Here is a 19,473-nt window from a genome sequence, read left to right on the forward strand (position 1 = left end):
TTTTTAAAACCATATAATTTATATACATACACCGGCAATATTTAAAACACCCATGAGGGAAATGGCAATGTTAAAAGATGGTTTTTGCATGTGTCTGAAAATCTGCGTACAATAGACCGAATTTTCAGGATTCCAAATTTGCAGGATTTTTCTTCCCCTAATTCCAATATTCCATGTGTATATTTTACAGGGATACGTTAAGACACTTGAGGTCAAGAGTAAGCCTTGAGTTTTATGGTATTAATAGAGCTTGGAAGTGATTGGCAAATAAAAACGTACATATGTGAACTGATTAGAATCTTCCTTCTCACTAAGTAAGTAAGTTCCTGGCACATAATGGACACTCAACAAGAAATTGAGGAATGGATGAATAAAAAAAACTAAAAGAAAAGGTCCAAAGTTATATCATTTGCCTCAGAGCAACAAAACAAGAAGAAAAGTTATCAGCTTAATCAATCATTATTTCAGTTTTCTCAAGCCTGATAGCTTAATTTATATATATTTTTTCCTTGCCACCCAGTGAACTGAGTTGAGATTTGAGAGGACTTATGGACATGAATTCAAGTATTCTTAATGAGAGACTCAGGCCAAGTGAAGAAAGTGAATATACACCGTTACGCAGAAATAACTGGGTTTGTGTCTGTATCTCACTTTTCTTTCTCCCTTTCATTCTTTCTTTTTCCTTCCTCCCTCCCTCCCTCCCTCCCTCCCTCCTTTCTTCCTTCCTTCCTTCCTTCCTCCCTCCCTCCCTCCCTCCCTCCCTTCCTTCCTCCCTCCCTCCCTCCCTCCCTTCCTTCCTTCCTTCCTTCCTTCCTTTCTTTCCTTCCTTCCTTCCTCCCTCCCTCCCTTCCTTCCTTCCTTCCTTCCTTCCTTCCTTCCTTCCTTCCTTTCTTTCCTTCCTTCTTTCCTTCCTTCCTTCCTTTCTTTCCTTCCTTCTTTCCTTCCTTCCTTCCTTCCTTCCTTCCTTCCTTCCTTCCTTCCTTCCGTCTTTCCTTCCTTCCTTCCTTCCTTCCTTCCTTCCTTCCTTCCTTCCTTCCTTCCTTCCTTCCTTCCTTCCTTCCTTCCCTTTTTCCTTTCATTCTTCTCTGACTTGGGATTTAAAAAAGCCACAGGCCTCAAATTACTGAGTTAGAATTACTGAGCCCATTTCTGTGAAAACAGACTCATCATAAAGTCTAGTTAGTAATCTGCAACAAATTATGTGTCATGCTTTTATTCTCACCTTACAACATGTGAAGTATTTAATACTGTGTAGCAAGTTTCTTATCAATTACAGCAATTTCTTGAAATTTATACCAATATTGCAGAAAATTGTGTTCTACAAAAATAGTCCTAATGGGCTGCCTTTATCATGAATTCAAAAGGATAATTGAACTGAGGATTAGTTCCTTCTTTTGGTGACACCTTGCCATCATATTTATTCTGTATATGGTCTAAATATCGTAGTTTGCCAAGCACTGTCACATTATCTCTTTTAGTCGTCTGGAGACCCGCGTGATGTAACTAACATCATCCTCGTGTTCCAGAGGCTGAAGCTGAGGCTAAGTATGCTAGTGGTTTTCATAAATGCCCGAGTAAGTTAAGTTGCAGAAATAGGTCTTCGACATCAAGTCCAGCCTTCTGTTTTACTGTATCGCATTCACCTCTACGGACACGTACCAATTAGTGGTAAAAGAAAGCATCACGTATTCCCAGCCACTTCAGCTGACTTCACCCTGAGAATCCTTCCTCACTGCATACAGTAGCAGGGAAGTAATACAAAATGTGACCCATGTAGGGTCACCGTAGTCCCTGTTGCCGATGGGAAATAGCAGGGTCTTATTCTGTTGACCAAGTTGGCTTTACTTAATTTTCCAGTGTTGTTCTAACAATGTAAACTTAATATCTCACTGACCACATTCAAAGTCCCTTTGATAATTAGAAGGACATCATATATAAATACGTAGACACTAAGATTTCACTTCTTTTATTGTTATCAGTCCAGCATCAAGTAAATACTCTGATGCCATCGAGGATTAGGGATATGAGTATTATTTTTTGTCTCAGAGACCAATATCAGATCGCCGGAGGGCAAGTATAAGAAGTGATTTCTAATCGTTCCTGTATTTTGCTAACATATGAGGAGACCAAGAGTAGGTTCCATTTTCCCTGCAGCGTCATTGGTACAAGTGATGTTGGTTATATTTATTGCCCTGTGGTGTGGGATTTTTTCCCATCTATTTTTCCCCCTGGATACAGGGATGGTATGTTTCAAGACAGTCCTTAGGTAAAAATGTATGTGACTAGTTTGCAAAATATTTGCATTGACATATAAAATCTCATTCTGAGATATTATTTATTTTTAAAGATTTTATTTATTTATTTGAGAGAAAGAGAAAGAGAGCATGAGCAGGGGGAGGGGCTGAGGGAGAGGGAGAATCAGACTCCCCATTGAGCAGAGAGCCTGCCATGGGGCTCAATCCTGGAGCCTGGGATCATAACCTGAGCTGAAGGCAGGTGCTTAACCGACTGAGCCACCCAGGCGCCCCTGATTTGCTGATTTCTTAAACTACCTCATTTGCTTTATCATGTGTTCTGTGTGTGTGTGTGTGTGTGTACACATATCTCAAGAGAGAAAGATGGAGGAAGAGAGAGGGAGGGATGGGGGAGAGAAAGAGAGCAAGAGCTTTTTCTGAGCCCTTCGAGAGTAACTATATACATCATATGTATTTTTAAAAACCCTAAAAAAACTCATAACTGTTCCTCTTTATGATAATCTTTAGTAAAAGGCAAAAGATTTATATGATGTGAAGAGAAACCAGGTATTACCAGGCACACATTTTATGCTGAAGATGAAAATAAGAGCATTTGTTAGTCTCCAACTACATAAAGTTTTAAATGAACAATGAAAGAATATGTGTTATCATATGTACTAAGCTGAATATTCTTTTTATAATATGTTAGGTATTTTTTCTGACAATATATGAACCTGGGGGCTCATCAGATTTGATTCTCTTGAAATCTGTTTCTTAGAGGAAGAAATAGCCTATGTGTCTTCTGTAAGCCTGTAGTCAGCTGTAATGGTTAATGTGCAGCCTTCCTCGAACAATCTGTTTTACAAGCAAAATGTTGACACAGTTTTAATTATAGCACTCAAGTGAGCACTGTTATAATTTATAATATTCCTCCATGGTAGCATTTTCATTGTTCTGGTAGAGAAAAATGCCCTGGTCCCATGTCCCTAGTTGCTGGTGCTTTAGGATTTTATGGGAATGTTGTCTTTTTGAACAGAAATTTTTCATTTGGTCTCAAAGAAGAGAATATGACCACAAAATTTGATGCATTTATTTATTAACATGAACTTTCCTCTCTCTGGAAGTCATTATTCTGGTTTAATATGTCACTGTTTAGGCTTTGCATGACTCACGTTAACGAAGTGAGCTTCTGTGTTGCATGGCGGTGCTAAGGCAGGTGTGTATGGGTATAAAGGGCATGGCTGCGTGGGTCACATCAGATCCATGAAGGAGGAGAGAACTCTTGGCAAAGATCTCTAAGAGGAGCGCTCCAGGTGGAGAGAAAAGCAAGTGTAAGACTCTAACGCAGGAGTGACCTTGCTCACTCAGACTAGGCAAACTGTCCACACCTGTGATCTAAAGAAATTGTACGTAATATTAAAAGGGTATCTTGCTCAAGTTTTATGTTTATGTTTATTAGGATTTAAGGCATTATAAAATAATGCAAGCAATAGTGTGTTTTAATGCAGTGTATAGTAGTCAATGCACCATCCCTGTGAAGACACGGATTGGAAGATGGAGAGCTTGCTAGATAGTCTGCTTGGAGAGGAAGCACTGTCCATGCATTGTCACTCAGTGTATAAACACATGCTTCCATGGCTTCCCACCCCTTGGCCAAGTGCTCTTGAACCTGCCGAGTCTTTGGCGGATGTTCAGGAATGTCAGTTGATTGTTGATTTGCTCCTGTGCCCTTCCTTTGTCCCTTTCTGAATTTGCAGAAGTGTGGAATTTTCTGCTGCCTCTCGGGCACTGAGGGGAGACTGGTGCCCTGGCTTATCTCAGTGGGATGACAGGACTGGCAAGGATATAGACGCTTATGCCTGCACAGCATGGGCTCCTGCAAAAGGGGGGTTAGTTTTCCCCTTCAGCCAAGCTGTCTGCACCGAAGTTTTAAATAGGAGAATGATTATAGCTGCCCCTGACCAAGGGGGCAGAATAAGGCTGTGGACAAAAATATCAGCCCTCGCTTACTTAGCTCTGGCTGATAAGTGCTGTGATAAGAACATCCCTTTTAACTGAAAAAAAATATTTGTGAATCAAGACAAAGAAATAGTTACTGCTTTTGGACAATGTGGTAGGGGTTTTATCTTTTGTTAGTGTTGATTAAAAAGATTTGATCTCCCATCTGATGAGAACTGCCTCTGTAAAGGGCACTTCTATATACATTTGCAAGACATAAAGGCCCTTGTATGGACGAGTGCATTCATGTGTGTTCTTGGATTTGGGATGACTTTAGAATTCATATATTTTCCAGGAAATCTGTGAGTGTAAGATTTCTGATTGTTTTGATGTGATTTGGGGGTCATGTTGGAAAGTACACATACGTATGAGCAGACATATACAAGCAGAGTTAGACTTCAAAAACAGCTGCTTCTTTCAGAGGATTAGGAATTTTAGATTTCACAATGGCAGCTTCTGTCTGAGTCTGAGCAATAAAGGATTTGGATCACAACTTTTGGATTTGCAATATTAGGAATGTAATGTTTGTTCATATAATTGATATATTTCTGACACACATGAGTAAATTATGTATTTTAATTGAATTAGAGCAAAATTTGTAGAATTTTGGATTATATGGTATTATATTCAGGATTATATCCATGTCATATATTCTACTCCATAGAATGATAATCAGTTGGAATAGACTGAGAAAACTAAAGGGAAAAGATTATCTTTTCTATATATTTTTGAGCCAGGTTTAGTTAACAAGGAATGACCTAGAATTAAAATATATATTCCCTTAAAAAGTACAACAATAATTCAAGACTCAAAGAATACCTTTTACCCTAAATACTTGTTCTTTAATTACACACTCTTTAAGAGCATTAAAAGCATTTTTAAGAAGCATTAAATATATGCTTTTTATGTTGAAGTAATCCATAAATGAGGCTTATTGCAAAATACTGTCCACCTTTCTTCAAGCAAAACATACTTTAAAAACAGACTTTATTTTTCTAATTTAGAGTATATAGAAGTTATGTTTGGACTTAATTATGTTTGCCTGGATTCTGTCTTAAAATAATTACTGATGGAAAAATAATGATGATGTGATACAATAGAAAAACACATTGTATAATTTAAAAACTGGGTTTTTTTTTTTTAGTTTTTTTTTCAGCTTTAATGTTCATGTATCTATTTGTTTAATTTTATTATTTATTTATTTGTTTATTTATTTATAGTTTCAAATTTTTATTTAAATTCCAGTGAGTTAACATACAGTGTAATATTAGTCTCTAGCATAGAATTTAGTGATTCATCACTTGCATACAACACCCGGTGCTCATCACAAGTGTGCTCCTTAATCCCCATCACTGATTTAACCCATCTTCCCTGCCCACCTCCCCTCCGGCAGCCCTCCGTTCGTTCTCTAGCTAAGAGTCTGAAAAACTGGGGGGTTTAGTTCCAGCTTTTCTACTAATTAGTTGCATGACTTGAGGTAAGAGAGATAATTTGTCTAGATTTGATTTCCGTTTGTAAAATTGGGAAGCTTGAAACAAATGGACTCTGTATTTTATTATTTATTTGAGGCTTAAAAGACTGTGATATTCATTGCGTTGCCAAGAATCTGAAGTAGAGGTGGTTGACACCAATCACATGAAAGAGTAAAACAAGGGTCTTACATACGTCAGTTCAGTATGCTACGTTCTGCCGTGTGACATTCTGAGAGCTTATAAGGACTTTCTAGGAAAGCCACAAAGATGAGATAATAGGAAACCGAAACCTGGGATAGGTAGATAAATATATAGAGGAATTGATACTGTTTGTTCAAGAGGAATGTGAGAAATAGCCTAAGAACCATTGTAAATAATTTTCCCTTTATGCAGCAAATATTTATTGCCTACTGTGTGCAGCCACTGTTCTTATCAAGGATCTGAGGATGAGATGAGTTGAAGTTGGGATAAGCTGTAGCAAATGCTCCTCTTAGGAAGGAACAATTCTTCTTCAGGGTCAGATGAACTGGATTAGGTCAGGCAAGGTGCTTGGGAGATCTCCTGTAGTCTTCGGAGATGATAGTCCCTTGTGTTTCAGATGGTTTAGGAAATGTCTTGCCCAGTGGTACCCTTTGTGTGCCTTCCCAAATGGAATCCTTAATTTCTTTTCCACTCTTGCTGGCTTTGTCACCAAAAAAGTGCGAGATGAGACTTTCGCTAATTGCCCCATTTTTCTTTTGCTAATTGCTCCGTTTTTCTCCCAATTAAAATATGCTAGAACTTAGAGTGATGGAGGTATCAGTATGCCAGAATAAGTAAGATAGAATAGGATTTCAGGGGCACCTGGGTGGCTTAGTTGGTTAAGCATCTGCCTTTGGCTCAGGTCATGATCCCAGAGTCCTGGGATCCAGCCCCACATTAGGCTCCCTGCTCCGTGGGGAGTCTGCCTCTCCCTCTTGCTCTCCCTCTGTGCTCTCTCTCTCTCAAATAAATAAATATAATCTTAAAGAAAAAAAAAAAGAATAGGATTTCAGCCTTCCCCAACTTATGCTTTTTCTCAGTGCAGTGTCATTCAAAACCGCCAGTTCCCAGAGTAATTGTTTTCAAACATAAGCACCAAAATACACTACAAAGCTAACTGTGGTCTTTAGGTTCCATGATGCCCCAGTGATGAATCAGCCTTCTGCTTACTGTATTCTCTAAACCCCTTTAATGGGCCCCAGGATTTCCTCTACCACCTTGCCCTTAATTCAGCATGGCTCTGTGGGGTTCACAGCGTAGAACCGATTTTGAGGTAGCTTGTCGTTTTGAAATTTCTTTGCCATTTCTTTCATTTTTTGAATAAATAAGAGCTATCCATGCTTTCAGTGGTTTCCTCTTTTACATTTTTATAAAAGTAAAAACAGTGCCATAACTCTTTAAGTTTTTATTGAACTTCCAGTTAGCTAACATACAGTATAATATTAGTTTCAGGTGTACAATGTAGTGATTCAACACTTCCGTACAGTATCCGGTGTTCATTGCAACAAGTGCCCTCCTTAATCCCCATCACCTATTTCCCCCATCCCCCCACTCACCTCTCCTCTGGTACCATCAGTTTGTTCTCTATAGTTAAGAGTCTGTTTCTTGGTTTGTCTCTCTCTCTCTCTCTCTTTTCTTTTCCCTTTGCTCTTTTGTTTTGTTTCTGAAGTTCCACATATGAGTGAAATCATATAGTATTTAGTCTTTCTGACTGACTTGTTTCACTCAGCATAATACTCTTTAGCTCCATTCACATCGTTGCACCCTTTAACATTTATTTATTATTGTGAAAGCAGAACTGCACAGCGTGTTTATATGATTCACTATTTGCTATCAGAATCAGTTGTTGATTCATAGACATTATAGACCTCAAAATATGCTGTCTCACCCATAGTAAGATCTTACCCTTATGTTACTATATCAGAAATATACGATTGGTATGTTGAATACTAAGCCATAAATGTCCTATATTTTTAATACAGCATCCTACTTAGACTTCATTTGATTTAAGCCTTAGTTTTGAAACAACAGACTTAATTTATTCTAATAAGGCAGTGATTTACTGTTTCATGATTAGGAATCTCTGGAACGTTCTGACTCAAAGTGTGGCCCATGGACCAGCAGCATAAGCATCATTTTTAGATTGTTAGAAATGCAAACTCCCTCTCTCTCTCCCTGCTTATTGAATCGGAATCTGCGTCTTGACCAGAAACCCCGGTTAATTTGTGTGCATGTTAGGTTTGGGAAGCACTGGATTTAAATCTATAAATCACAGTAATTCTAGCTGAGATTGCTTTGAGGTTGGTGGCAGAACGGTTAATTGTAAATTACACTTACCTTTGATCTGGAGAAAAGATAAACCCAACAACTGTGAATGACTTGCATAGTCTGAAAATATTTAAAACGATGAAAGTGTGCAGATTATATGAAATCTGTGAGAAATTAGAAATATTGGCAAGAAATAAGATAAAAATTATCCCAGAGGATATGAACTAAATGTGCGTGCACAAAGTATTCTGTAATGCATAGTATTGGGGAAATCGAACATGGGAAACATCATGATAGATGTGACATAGGCCTAATAGTAGACAGAAAGTCAGAAATTAATCAGTGATAGATCACAGTTTGATTTGTTAGAGATTTGCCGGTTTGATTTGTTAGAGATTTTATTAAAGGCAGAACCTAGTTGTGGCCTGTGTGGTTTCCACGCAGTAAGTGCCACTGTTTGCTAGAAAAATAAAAATAAACTGGAGAGTGTTAAGAGATGGGCTAGAAGATTGATTATGACATAGGAAGAACTGATTTATGAGAAAAGAGAAAAATAATTAAATGGGCAGCACTATGCTATAAAAAGAGGCTATGGAGACATGGGTATTTATCTGATGTTTCTCTTATGTTTCCTGTAGTAGTCATATGAAAGATGCAGAAATATTAGGATGTAAGGGTGCTGAGAAATTTGTTACAGAGCAAAGCAATATCAGCTGGAACTACTCAATTAAATTAGGAGCAATATCAAAGATTAAGTTTCAGAAAATTTTACTTGATGCATGAGAAATGACCTTGAATGGGATGACTTTATCCCTGAGAACTTTTGAAAGCTCTGTGGGCAAAGAATGGAAGATCATTTATTAAATAGTTGAATTATCTCCCCTGGGAAATAATTGGAACCCCATCCCTTGAAATTTCTAAAATTAGGGTGGAAAAAAACCCAGGATGTTGCCTATGGGAACGAACTCTGCTTCTGGCAGAGACCTGGTGATTGATGAGTGATGTTTTTCTTCTCCAATATCTTTGATCGTTGCTCATGATTACCATACAGAGAAACAGTTTTTCAGCAGGTTGGTATCCTATTTAAATTTTTTAAAAATGCTAATTTCTAGAAAAACAGCTGGAGAGTGTCACTCATCTGCCATTCATGGCGTCTGTCTCCTTGGCAATGGTAGGCTTACCTGGCATTCTTTTTTCATTTCTCTTCATGATGTAATTCATTAAGAGATGCAATTTAGTATATACTGGAAGTGAATTCATTTCCTATATTCTCTTCATTCAGAAAGCTAAAAAGAAAAACCCTAAATATGCCTTGCCTTTTGGAGCCATTTGTCAAATGAATACAGAAACTCTGTATGAAACTCTCAAATGAAGTCATCTAGTGCTTCAGAGAGTTTTGTGATCCTTTTTATCCAGATGAAAACCCAGTTCATGTTTGCCTAGGAGTATGGTCCAAGAGCACCACATTTCCTTCTCCCTCCCTCTGAGACTTTTCCCCTAGTGAGCCATATCAGCTGAAAAGGGGAGCCCAGAACCCCAATTCCATTGGTCACAAATAAAACCTAAGACAATTATTTAGTATTCTAATTATTACTTTACCTTTTCATGCTAATTCCTTCACATCCACATTTATATTGTCTAGGAGATCTAGCTTAATATAGGTGCTGCTAAGGATAATTTATATCACATATGTTGACTGGAGATATTAGATATACTTCATGTTGGTATATAGGAAGGTTTGCCAAACTTAAGGATTAAGTCACATTAATTAAACTCCATCACGTGAGCCATAGCATGAATTGGGTTTTTTTGATGGTATTTTCTAAATCATTGTACAATTTTATCATTTATGACTTTGTGCTCCTGCTTTGCTTTTAAGAAATTATATTTGTCTTTAGCCCAGAGTTCTTCCTCCTTTCCTTCTTGAAAGAGGTCTAGCCCTAAACAAAAAGGTTAGGGTTACATTCCGTTATTGTGTCCCTAATACAAAGATTATCTCCTCCGTATCCTGTTTTTGTGAAAGCAGCTCTAACAAATTGCCAGCATCTTACACGTGCAAACAACGGTCTGCAAGATGAACACTAATTGGGAAATAAAAATAAAACTGATGGGTTACAATCTTTCTTTTTCTTCTCTTATTTCCTAACTGATAGACCTACCAGAGGGGCAGGGGGGAAAAAAGTCCGTTTTCTTTCTAAATCGTTCTGCTAGTGTCATATTGATTCTCTCTCAAGTACACGCTGTGGTCTCAGATGATCACATGTGTTCCTCCGATCCTCGTACTGATACAGCGCCTGGACTCATGGGTTGACATGCTGCTCATACTGTGGCGATCGCTCATTGTTGCTGTTCCTGGGCTGTACCCAGCCTCCTATGCATGAGACAAGGGGACAGGCTGTTTCACAACAGTACTCTCATTCTTTGAAAAGGGTTATTGTGCACCCCAAGTGCTACCTTAAGTCTCTGGCTGTGTTGCTTAACATGGCTCTTGACCTCTACAACAGTGCTTGAGTTCTTTGGCGTCTCTGCTGATGCAGGGAAAATAGAAGCCTCAGCCGAGTATGGAGATATTCTGCTGCGCTATTTGTAAGAAAAAAACCCTGCCCGTACACCGGTGCTTTGGCTCTCTCTCTCTTTTTTCTTTTTTAATGATTTTATTTATTTATTTGACAGAGAGAGACAGCCAGCGAGCGAGGGAACACAAGCAGGGGGAGTGGGAGAGGAAGAAGCAGGCTCCCAGCAGAGGAGCCCAATGCGGGGCTCGATCCCATAACGCCGGGATCACGCCCTGAGCCGAAGGCAGACGCTTAACAACTGCGCCACCCAGGCGCCCCTTTGGCTCTCTTTCTTACCCGTGTATTCTCTCCTCCCCCTGCCTCCGTTTCAGCTAGCCGTGAGGTGGTTGGAACACAACTGCCATTACCAGTACATGGACGAGCTCCTGCAGTATATCCGCTTCGGCCTGATGGACGTGGACACTCTCCACACAGTGGCCCTGTCGCACCCCCTCGTGCAGGCAAGTGAAACGGCAACAGCTCTTGTCAACGAGGCCCTGGAATACCACCAGAGCATCTATGCACAGCCCGTGTGGCAAACTCGCAGGACCAAACCGCGCTTCCAGTCAGACACTCTGTATATCATTGGCGGGAAAAAGCGTGAGGTCTGTAAAGTCAAGGAGCTCCGGTACTTCAATCCCGTTGACCAGGAGAGTGCTCTCATAGCCGCCATCGCCAACTGGAGTGAGCTGGCCCCCATGCCCGTGGGAAGGAGCCACCACTGCGTAGCCGTCATGGGGGACTTTCTGTTTGTAGCAGGAGGAGAAGTTGAGCATGCCAGTGGCCGGACGTGTGCCGTGAGGACCGCCTGTCGCTATGACCCCCGCAGTAATTCCTGGGCCGAGCTAGCACCCATGAAAAACTGCCGGGAGCATTTTGTGCTGGGTGCCATGGATGAATACCTCTATGCGGTTGGGGGTAGAAATGAACTGCGCCAGGTTCTGCCTACGGTTGAGCGATACTGCCCCAAGAAGAACAAATGGACTTTTGTGCAGTCCTTTGACCGATCCCTTTCATGTCATGCTGGATATGTGGCTGATGGGCTTCTTTGGATATCAGGTAGAACATGCCTCGTATGTTGGATTTTTCAAAAATCACTCTCGCTGTGGCATAAATTTAGAAGTCGAGCTTTGGTAGTCGTGGCCATGTATGTAATTGAACCACTGAACCAAGGATGCCGTGTTAGCTAATTAACGTTCATTTATTGGGCACCAGCTCCATGGAGAGCAGTGTTAATTGGAAGTAATTGACCTTTCGGTGACTTTATGAGTAATTAAAGTAGAAGGTGGAAATTAATGGCCCATCACGTCCTTTTCCTACCAAATCTTCTATTGTTTAGATTGTCAGTTTTTGATACTTATGGATTGTTTTGCACACCTTGTGGTTTATCCGGATTCTTCGCCTTTTTTTTTTTTTTTTAATCATCCTGGGCTGCTTGAACTAGGAGATGTTTCGTCAAAGACAGGGCAGGCAAAGTAAAAACCCAGTAAATCCATTTTGATGGGTATAGCAATGGGTATATATCCAGGTAGGAGCCACGCTATGCGTGGAGGGAAGGGATTTAAGTTATTGGCTAAAATGTTTTTGTATTATCTGTGGATTGTAGTTATACCTGACAACCTAAATTCCTTATTCTTGCTTACTCTCCCATTCTTACTGATTATTTGGGGGTACTTTTTTCTTCATTTTTTTAAGCCTTTTGATGATAAAAAAAGGAGACTAGTATCATGAACTCCATGTACCCACGACCGAATTTCAGCAGTATTCCACTCATCGCCAGTCTTTTTTCATCCATGCCACATACTCCCACAAACCCCTCATGGCTGCCTTTTCACTGGCACAGAAAAGGAGTCTGTGAGGCGTAAGTTATCAATAACGCATTGTCAACCTGTATTTCCAGTCCAATTCTTGAAAAGACCGAAACTGTTCTCCTTTGAAAGGGTTGCCTACTGGGGAAGAAAGTTCCATGTTCTCTCAGTTGGAGGGTACTCATTTTGTAACCCAGATGGAACTTGTTGAATTTCCATGGACAAAGAGAAATAGGAAAATCAGAGAACTTAAATACTAAGAGTAACTTTGAGATGTTTGTACTTAGAAGACACAATCACTTTTTTTTTTAAGTCTGTATGTCTTAATCCCTTTCATGTATTTCACCCATCCTCCTACCTCCCCACTGGCAAGCACCAGTGTCATATGTTCTCTGTATTTATGATTCTCTTTCTGGTGTTTTTTTGTTTGCTTGTTCATTCGTTTTGTTTTTTTAGCTCCACCCATAAGTGAAATTATTTGGTATTTGTCTTTTTCTGACTAATTTTACTTAGCATAATACCCTCTAGGTCTGTCTATGTTGTCACACATGGCAGGATCTCATTCTTTTTTATGGCTGAGTAATATTCCATTATGGATATCTTCTTTATCCGTTCATATATCAGCGGACACTTGGGCTCCTTCCATAATTTGGCTATTGGAAATAATACTGCAAAAAACATAGGGGTGCATAAATCTTCTTGAATTGGTGTTTTTGTATTCTTTGGATAAATACCCAGTACTGAAATTACTGGATCATATGGTAGTTTTTTTTTTTTTTTAAGATTTTATTTATTCATTTGAGAGAGAGAGAGCACAAGCAGGGGGAGCTGCAGAGGGAGAGAGAGAAGCAGACTCCCCACTGAGCAGGGAGCCCAATCCAAGACTCGATCCCAGGACCCTGGGATCACGACCTGAGCCAAAGGTAGACACTTACCCGACTGAGCCACCCAGGTGCCCCTGCATTTTTGTTTTGTTTTGTTTTGTTTGAGAAACCTCCGTACTATTTTCCACAGTGACTGCACTGTTTGCTTTCCCACAAACAGTGCATGAGAGCTCATTTTTCTCCACACCCTCACCAATACTTGTTTCTTTTGTTTTTGGTTTTAGCCATTCTGACAGGCGTGGGATACTATCTCATTGTGATTGTGATTTGCATTTTCCTGTTGATGAGTGATGTCGAGCATCTTTTCGTGTGCCTGTTGGCCGTCTGTAGGTCTTCTTTGGAGAAATGTCTGTTTATGTCTTCTGCCCATTTTTAAATTGGATTATTTGGTTTTTGGTGTTGAGTTGTAAAAGTTCTTTATATATTTTGGATACTAACCCTTTATTGGATATTTTATTTGCAATATCTTCTCCCATTCATTAGATTGTCTGTTAGATTTGTTGATTGTTTCCTTTGTGCAGAAACTTTTAATTTTGATGTAGTCCCAATAGTTTATTTTTGCTTGTGTTTCCCTTACTTCAGGAGACATTTCTAGAAAAATGTTGCTGTGACCAATGTCAGAGAAATTACTGCCTGTCCTCTCTTCTAGGATTTGAATGGTTTCAGGTCTCCCATTTAGGTCTTTAATCCATTTTGAATTTATTTTTGTGTTGGTGTAAGAAAGTGGTCCAGTTTCATTCTTTTGCATGTAGTTGTCCAGTTTTCCCAATACCATTTGTTGAAGAGGCCATTTCCCATTGCATATTCTTTCTTACTTTATCAAAGATTAATTGATCATATAAATATGGGTTTATTCTTGGTATCTCCATTCTGTTCCATTGATCTATGTTTCTATTTTAGTGCCAGTTTTGATTACTGTGTCTTTGTAGTGTATCTTGAAATCAGGGATTATGTTACCTCCAGTTTTGGTCTTCATTTTCAGGATTGCTTTTGCTATTCAGGGCCTTTTGTGGTTCCATACAAATGTTAGGATTATTGGTTTTAGTTCTGCAAAAACTGCTGTTGGTATTTTGATAGAGATTGCATTAAATCTGTAGATTGTTTTGGGTAGTATGGACATTTTAACAGTATTTGTTTTCCCATTTCACGAGCATGGAATATCTTTCCATTTGTTTGTGTCACCTTCGATTTCTTCAATTTTTTTTAAAGATTTTATTTATTTATTTATTTGAGAGAGAGAGAGCATGAACATGAGCTGGGGAGAGGGGCAGAGAGAGAGGGAGAAGCAGACTCCCTGCTGAGCAGAGAGCCTGATGTGGGGCTTGATCCCAGGAATCCACGATTATGACTTGAGCCAAAAAGTCAGACGCTTAATCAACTGAGCCACCCAGGCGCCCCTCCTTCATCAGCGTTCTATAATTTTTAGAGTACAGGTCTTTCACCTTCTTAGTTAAATTTATCTGTAGATATTCTGTTCTTTTTGGCACAGTTGTAAATGGGATTGTTTTCTTAATTTCTCTTTCTGCTACTTATCAGTGTATAGAAATTCAACAAATTTCTATATGTTGATTTTGTATTCAGTAACTTCACTGTATTCATTGGTCAGTTTTAGTGTTTTTTTTGGTTGAGTCTTTAGGATTTTCTGTATATAGTATGATGTCATCTGCAAACAGTGAAAATTTTACTTTTTCCTTACAAATTTGGATGCGTTTCTTTTTTTTTTTTTTCTAGTCTGGTTGCTGTGTCCAGGACTTCCAGTATTATGTTGAATAAAATTAGTGAGAGTAGACATCTTTGTCTTGTTCCTGATCTTAGAGGAAAAGCTCTCAGTTTTTTTCCCTTTAAGTATGATGTTAGCTGTGGGTTTGTCATGTATGGGCCTTTATTATGTTGTGGTATGTTCCACCTAATCCTACTTTGTTTAGGGTTTTTTTTTTTTTTATCATGAATATGATGTACTTTGTTAAATGGTTTTTCTGCATCTATTGAAATGATCATATGGTTTTTATTCTTTCTCTTGTTGATGTGATGTATCATGTTGATAAATTTCTGAACATTGAACCACTCTTGCATCCCAAGAATAAATCCCACTTGGTGGTGGTGAATTATTTTTTTAACGGGTTGTTGGATTTGGTTTGCTAATCTTTTGTTGAGGATTTTTGCATCTGTGTTTCACCAGAGATATTGCCCTGTAGTTCTGTTTTTTCATGGTGTCTTTATCTGGTTTTGGTATCAGGGTAACACTGGCCTCATAGAATGAATTTGGAAGCTTCCCTTCCTCTTCTGTTTTTTGGAATAGTTTGAGAAGAATAGGTATTAACTCTTCTTTAAACGTTTGGTAGAATTCACCTGAGAAGCTATCTGGTCTGGACTTTTGTTTTTGGGAGTTTTCAGATTACCTATTTAATTTCAGTGCTGGTAATCCATCTGTTCAAATATTCTGCTTCTTCCTGATTCAGTTTTGGGAAGTTTTATGATTCCAGGAATTTAGCCAGTTCTTTTAGGTTGTCCAATTTGTTGGCATATAATTTTTCATAATGTTCTCTCTTAATCCTTTGTATTTCTGTAGTGTTGGTTGTTACTTTTCCTCTTTCATTTTTGGATTTGAGTCCTCTCTCTCTCTGTCTCTCTCTTTTTCTTTTTGATGAATCTGTCTAAAGGTTTGATCATCGCAAAGAACCAGCTCCTGGTTTTGTTGATCTGTTCTATAGTGGCGGGTTTTTTTTTTTTTTTTTGGTCTTTTTTTGTTTTGTTTTTAGTTCCTATTTCATTTATCTCTTCTCTAATGTGTATTATTTTCTTCTTTCTACGGGGTTTTGGGTTTTCTTAATCATCTTTTGCTAGCTCCTTTCGGTATAAGGGAACGTTGTTTATTTGAGATTTTTCTTGCTTCTTGAGGTAGGTCTGTATTGCTATAGATGTCCCTTTTAGAACAGCTTTTGCTGTATTCCAAAGATTTTGGACCATTTTGTTATAATTTTCATTTGTCTCTAAGTATTTTTGGATTTCCTCTTGGATGTCTTAGGTGACCCATTCATTGTTTAGCATCACGTTATTTAATCTCCATGTATTTGTGTTCTTTCCAGTTTTTTTTCTTGTGATTGATTTCTAGTTTCATAGTATTAGGATCAGAAAAGATGCATGGTAGGACTTCAGTCTTTTTGAATTTGTTGATACTTTTTTTTGTTGCCTAACGTGTGATCTATTGTTGGGGATGTTTCATGTGTAATAGAAGAGAATGTGTATTCTGCTGTTTTATGATGAAATGTGCTGAATGTATCTGATGGATCCATCTGGTCCAGTGTGTCATTCAAAGCCACTGTGTCCTTGTTGATTTTATGTTTGGATGATCTATCCATTGATGTAAGTGTGGGCCTTATTATTTTGTATTACTACAAAGTCCCCTACTATTTTGTATTAGTATTGATTACTTCCTTTATGTTTGTTATTAGCTGCTGTGTGTATTTAGGTGCTCCCCTGTAGGGTGCATAAATAGTCACAGTTGTTATATCTTCTTGTTGAATTGTTCCCTTTATGATTATATAGTGTCCTTCTTTGTCTCTTGTTACATACAGTCTTTTTTGAAAGTCTGTTTTGTTTGATATAACTATTGTTACCCTGGCTTTCTTTTTTCCTTCCATTTGCCTGATAAGTGCTTTTCCATCCCTTTACTTTTCATCTGCATGTGTCTTTAAGTCTGAAATGAATCTTTTATAGGCTGCATATTGATGGGTCTTGCTTTTTTATCCATTCTGTCACCCTGTGTCTTTTGATTAGAATGTTTAGTGCATTTACACTCAAGTAATAATTGATAGGCATGTATTTTCTGCCATTTTGTTACTTGTTTTATTGTGCTTATAGTTTTTCTCTATTCCTATCTTCTCTTGCTCTCTTCTCTCATGGTTTGTTGACTTTCTTTAGTGATATGTTTGGATTCTTTTCTCTTTGTTTTTTTCATAACTCTTACTGGTTTTTGGTTTGTGGTTACCATTAGGTGAATACATAACATCTTATGTATACAGCAGTCTATATTAAGTTGATGGTCACTTAAGTTTTTTTTTTTTTTACCACCCCCCCCCCCACGTTTTAGGTATGTATATGGTGTCATATATCCTTTTATTCTGTGAATCCCTTGACTGTCTTTTTAAAAAAGATTTATTTATTTATTTTAGAGAGAGAGGGAGCACAAGCAGGAGGGGCAGATGCAGGGCGAATGGGAAACAGATCACCTCAAGCGGGGAGCCCGACTCAGGGCTTGATCTCAGGACCCTAAGATCAGACCTGAGCCAAAACCAAGAGTTGGACACTTAACCATCTGTGCCACCCAGGTGCCCCACCTTGACTGGTCTTTTTAAAGATTTATTTACTTATTTGAAAGAGAAGGAGAGTATGTGCAAGTGCCGGGGGCGGGGGGGGGCAGAGAGGGAGACAAGCAGGCTTCCTGCTGAGTGGGGAGCCTGATGCAGAACTCCATTCCAGGACCCTGAGATCATGACCTGTGCCGAAATCCAGAGTCAGAGGCTTAACAGACTGAGCTGCCCAGGCATCCCCCTTGACTGATTTTTATAGATATACTTAATTTTACTGCTTTTATGTTCCCTGCTTTTCTTACTCCTTCTTATGTTCTTTCCTTTCCCCTCAAAAAGTCCTCTTTAACATTTCTTATAGGGCTGGCTTAGTCGTCATGAGTTCCTTTAACTTTTGTTTGTCTGGGAAACTCTTTATCTCTCCTTCTATTCTGAATGATAGCCTTGCTGGATAGAATATTCTTGCATTCAGTGGTTTTTCCCTTCAGCGCTCTGAATATATCATGCCACTCCCTTCTGGCCTGCAAAGTTTGTGCTGAAAAATCAGCTGATAGCCCTGTGGGGGTTCCCTTGTATGTAACTGTTTTCTTTTCTCTTGCTGCTTTTAAAATTATCTGTTTATTGCTACTTTTTGCCATTTTAATTACCACGTGTCTTGGTGTGTACCTCGTTGGGTTGAATTTGTTGGGGGCTCTCTGTGGCTCCTACATCTGGATTTCTGTTTTCTTCCCCAGATTTAGGAAGTTTTCAGCTATTATTTCTTCAAATAAATTCTCTGCCCCCTTTTCTCCCTCTTCTCCTTCTGGGATCCTTATAATATGAATGTTCTTATGCTTGATGGTGCCTTAATTCCCTAAGTCTATTTTCATTTATTATTATTTTTTTCTTTTCTGTTCAGCTTGATTGCTTTCCATTACTCAGTCCTTTAGATCAGTGATCTGTTCTTCTGCTTCCTCTAGTCTACTATTTATTCCCTCTAGCATACATTTAATTTCAGTAATCAAGTCCTTTATCTCTGATGGGTTCTTTTTAGGGTTTGCTATCTCTTTGTTAAGGGTATCACTGAGATCCTCTTCTTTTTTCTCTAGTCAAGTGAGTATCTTTAAGACCATTACTTTAAATTCTCTCAGGCATATTACTTATCTCTGTTTTGTTTATGTCTTTGGCTGTGATTTTGTCCTCTTCTTTCATTTTGTACATATTCTTCTGTTTCCTCATTTTGCGTAACTGTCTGTGTCTGTTTCTGTGTGTTAGGAAAGTCAGCTACGTCTGCTGCTTTTGAAAGTAGTGGCCTTATGAAGACCAGGTCCTGTAGTGCCCTGCAGTGTGATGTCCCCTGTTCACCAGAACCTGGCACTTTAGGGGTGTCATGAATGTGTGTCGTCTATGCCCTGCTCTTGTGGTTCAGCTGCATTTGCCTTTTGTCCAGTCATCTGCACTGGTTCCTTTTGCCTATTGTGGTCAGCTTGGTCCTTGCCCGTGGTTAGTGAGCCAGTGTGGAGCCACCTTGGGATTAGGTTGAGGCAGACCAGGCATTTGCCAGAGATGTAGTATCACTGAACTGTGGGAGAATGTGGGGATGGGGTGTATGGTGCCAGCACAGTTTGTGTTAGTGGGAGGGGACTTGCAGCTGCCTCCACCGAGGCCGCCTGGGATGGAGGAGGTGGACCCAGAGAAGCATTCAGGGGCAGGTCAAGTGGTGTTAGCAGGGTTTGTGCGGTTCTGCCGTGGGAGGGATCCGGAGCTGAGGCCTGGCCGTGGGGTGTGTCTGTAAGACAACACGGGTGGGTGCTTTTAACAAGTTAGGTGGGGACTGTTGGCACTGTGCTGGTCCCAGCAGGTGTCCATGTATCTAGGCTGGAGTGGAGGAGGGAAATGGTGCCCACCAGCTATTTTCTTCTTGGAAAAGTCTCCCAATGATCCCTG

General features: G+C 39.2%; 1 protein-coding gene and 1 non-coding gene across 7 annotated transcripts in view; one reads left to right on the plus strand and one right to left on the minus strand.

The window, feature by feature from the left end:
- KLHL32 (kelch like family member 32) overlaps positions 1-19,473 on the plus strand; it is a 248,986-nt gene that overhangs the window by 163,577 nt on the left and 65,936 nt on the right. For 5 of the 6 annotated variants that reach the window (XM_087865330.1, XM_087865331.1, XM_087865332.1 and 2 more), the window contains one exon: positions 10,881-11,607. The exons of the other annotated variant lie outside the window; for it this stretch is intronic. In XM_087865330.1, coding sequence (XP_087721456.1) covers positions 10,881-11,607 — 727 coding nt within the window. The remainder of the gene's footprint in view (positions 1-10,880; positions 11,608-19,473) is intronic. 6 annotated transcript variants of the gene reach the window in all.
- On the minus strand, positions 2,694-2,805 carry LOC123798604 (U5 spliceosomal RNA). Its single transcript, XR_006781370.1, has one exon. It is a non-coding gene; the product is annotated as a U5 spliceosomal RNA (small nuclear RNA).

Source organism: Ursus americanus, chromosome 11 (genome assembly GCF_024610735.1).
Source record: "Ursus americanus isolate L20-20 chromosome 11, mUrsAme1.1.p, whole genome shotgun sequence".
NCBI lineage: Eukaryota > Metazoa > Chordata > Mammalia > Carnivora > Ursidae > Ursus > Ursus americanus.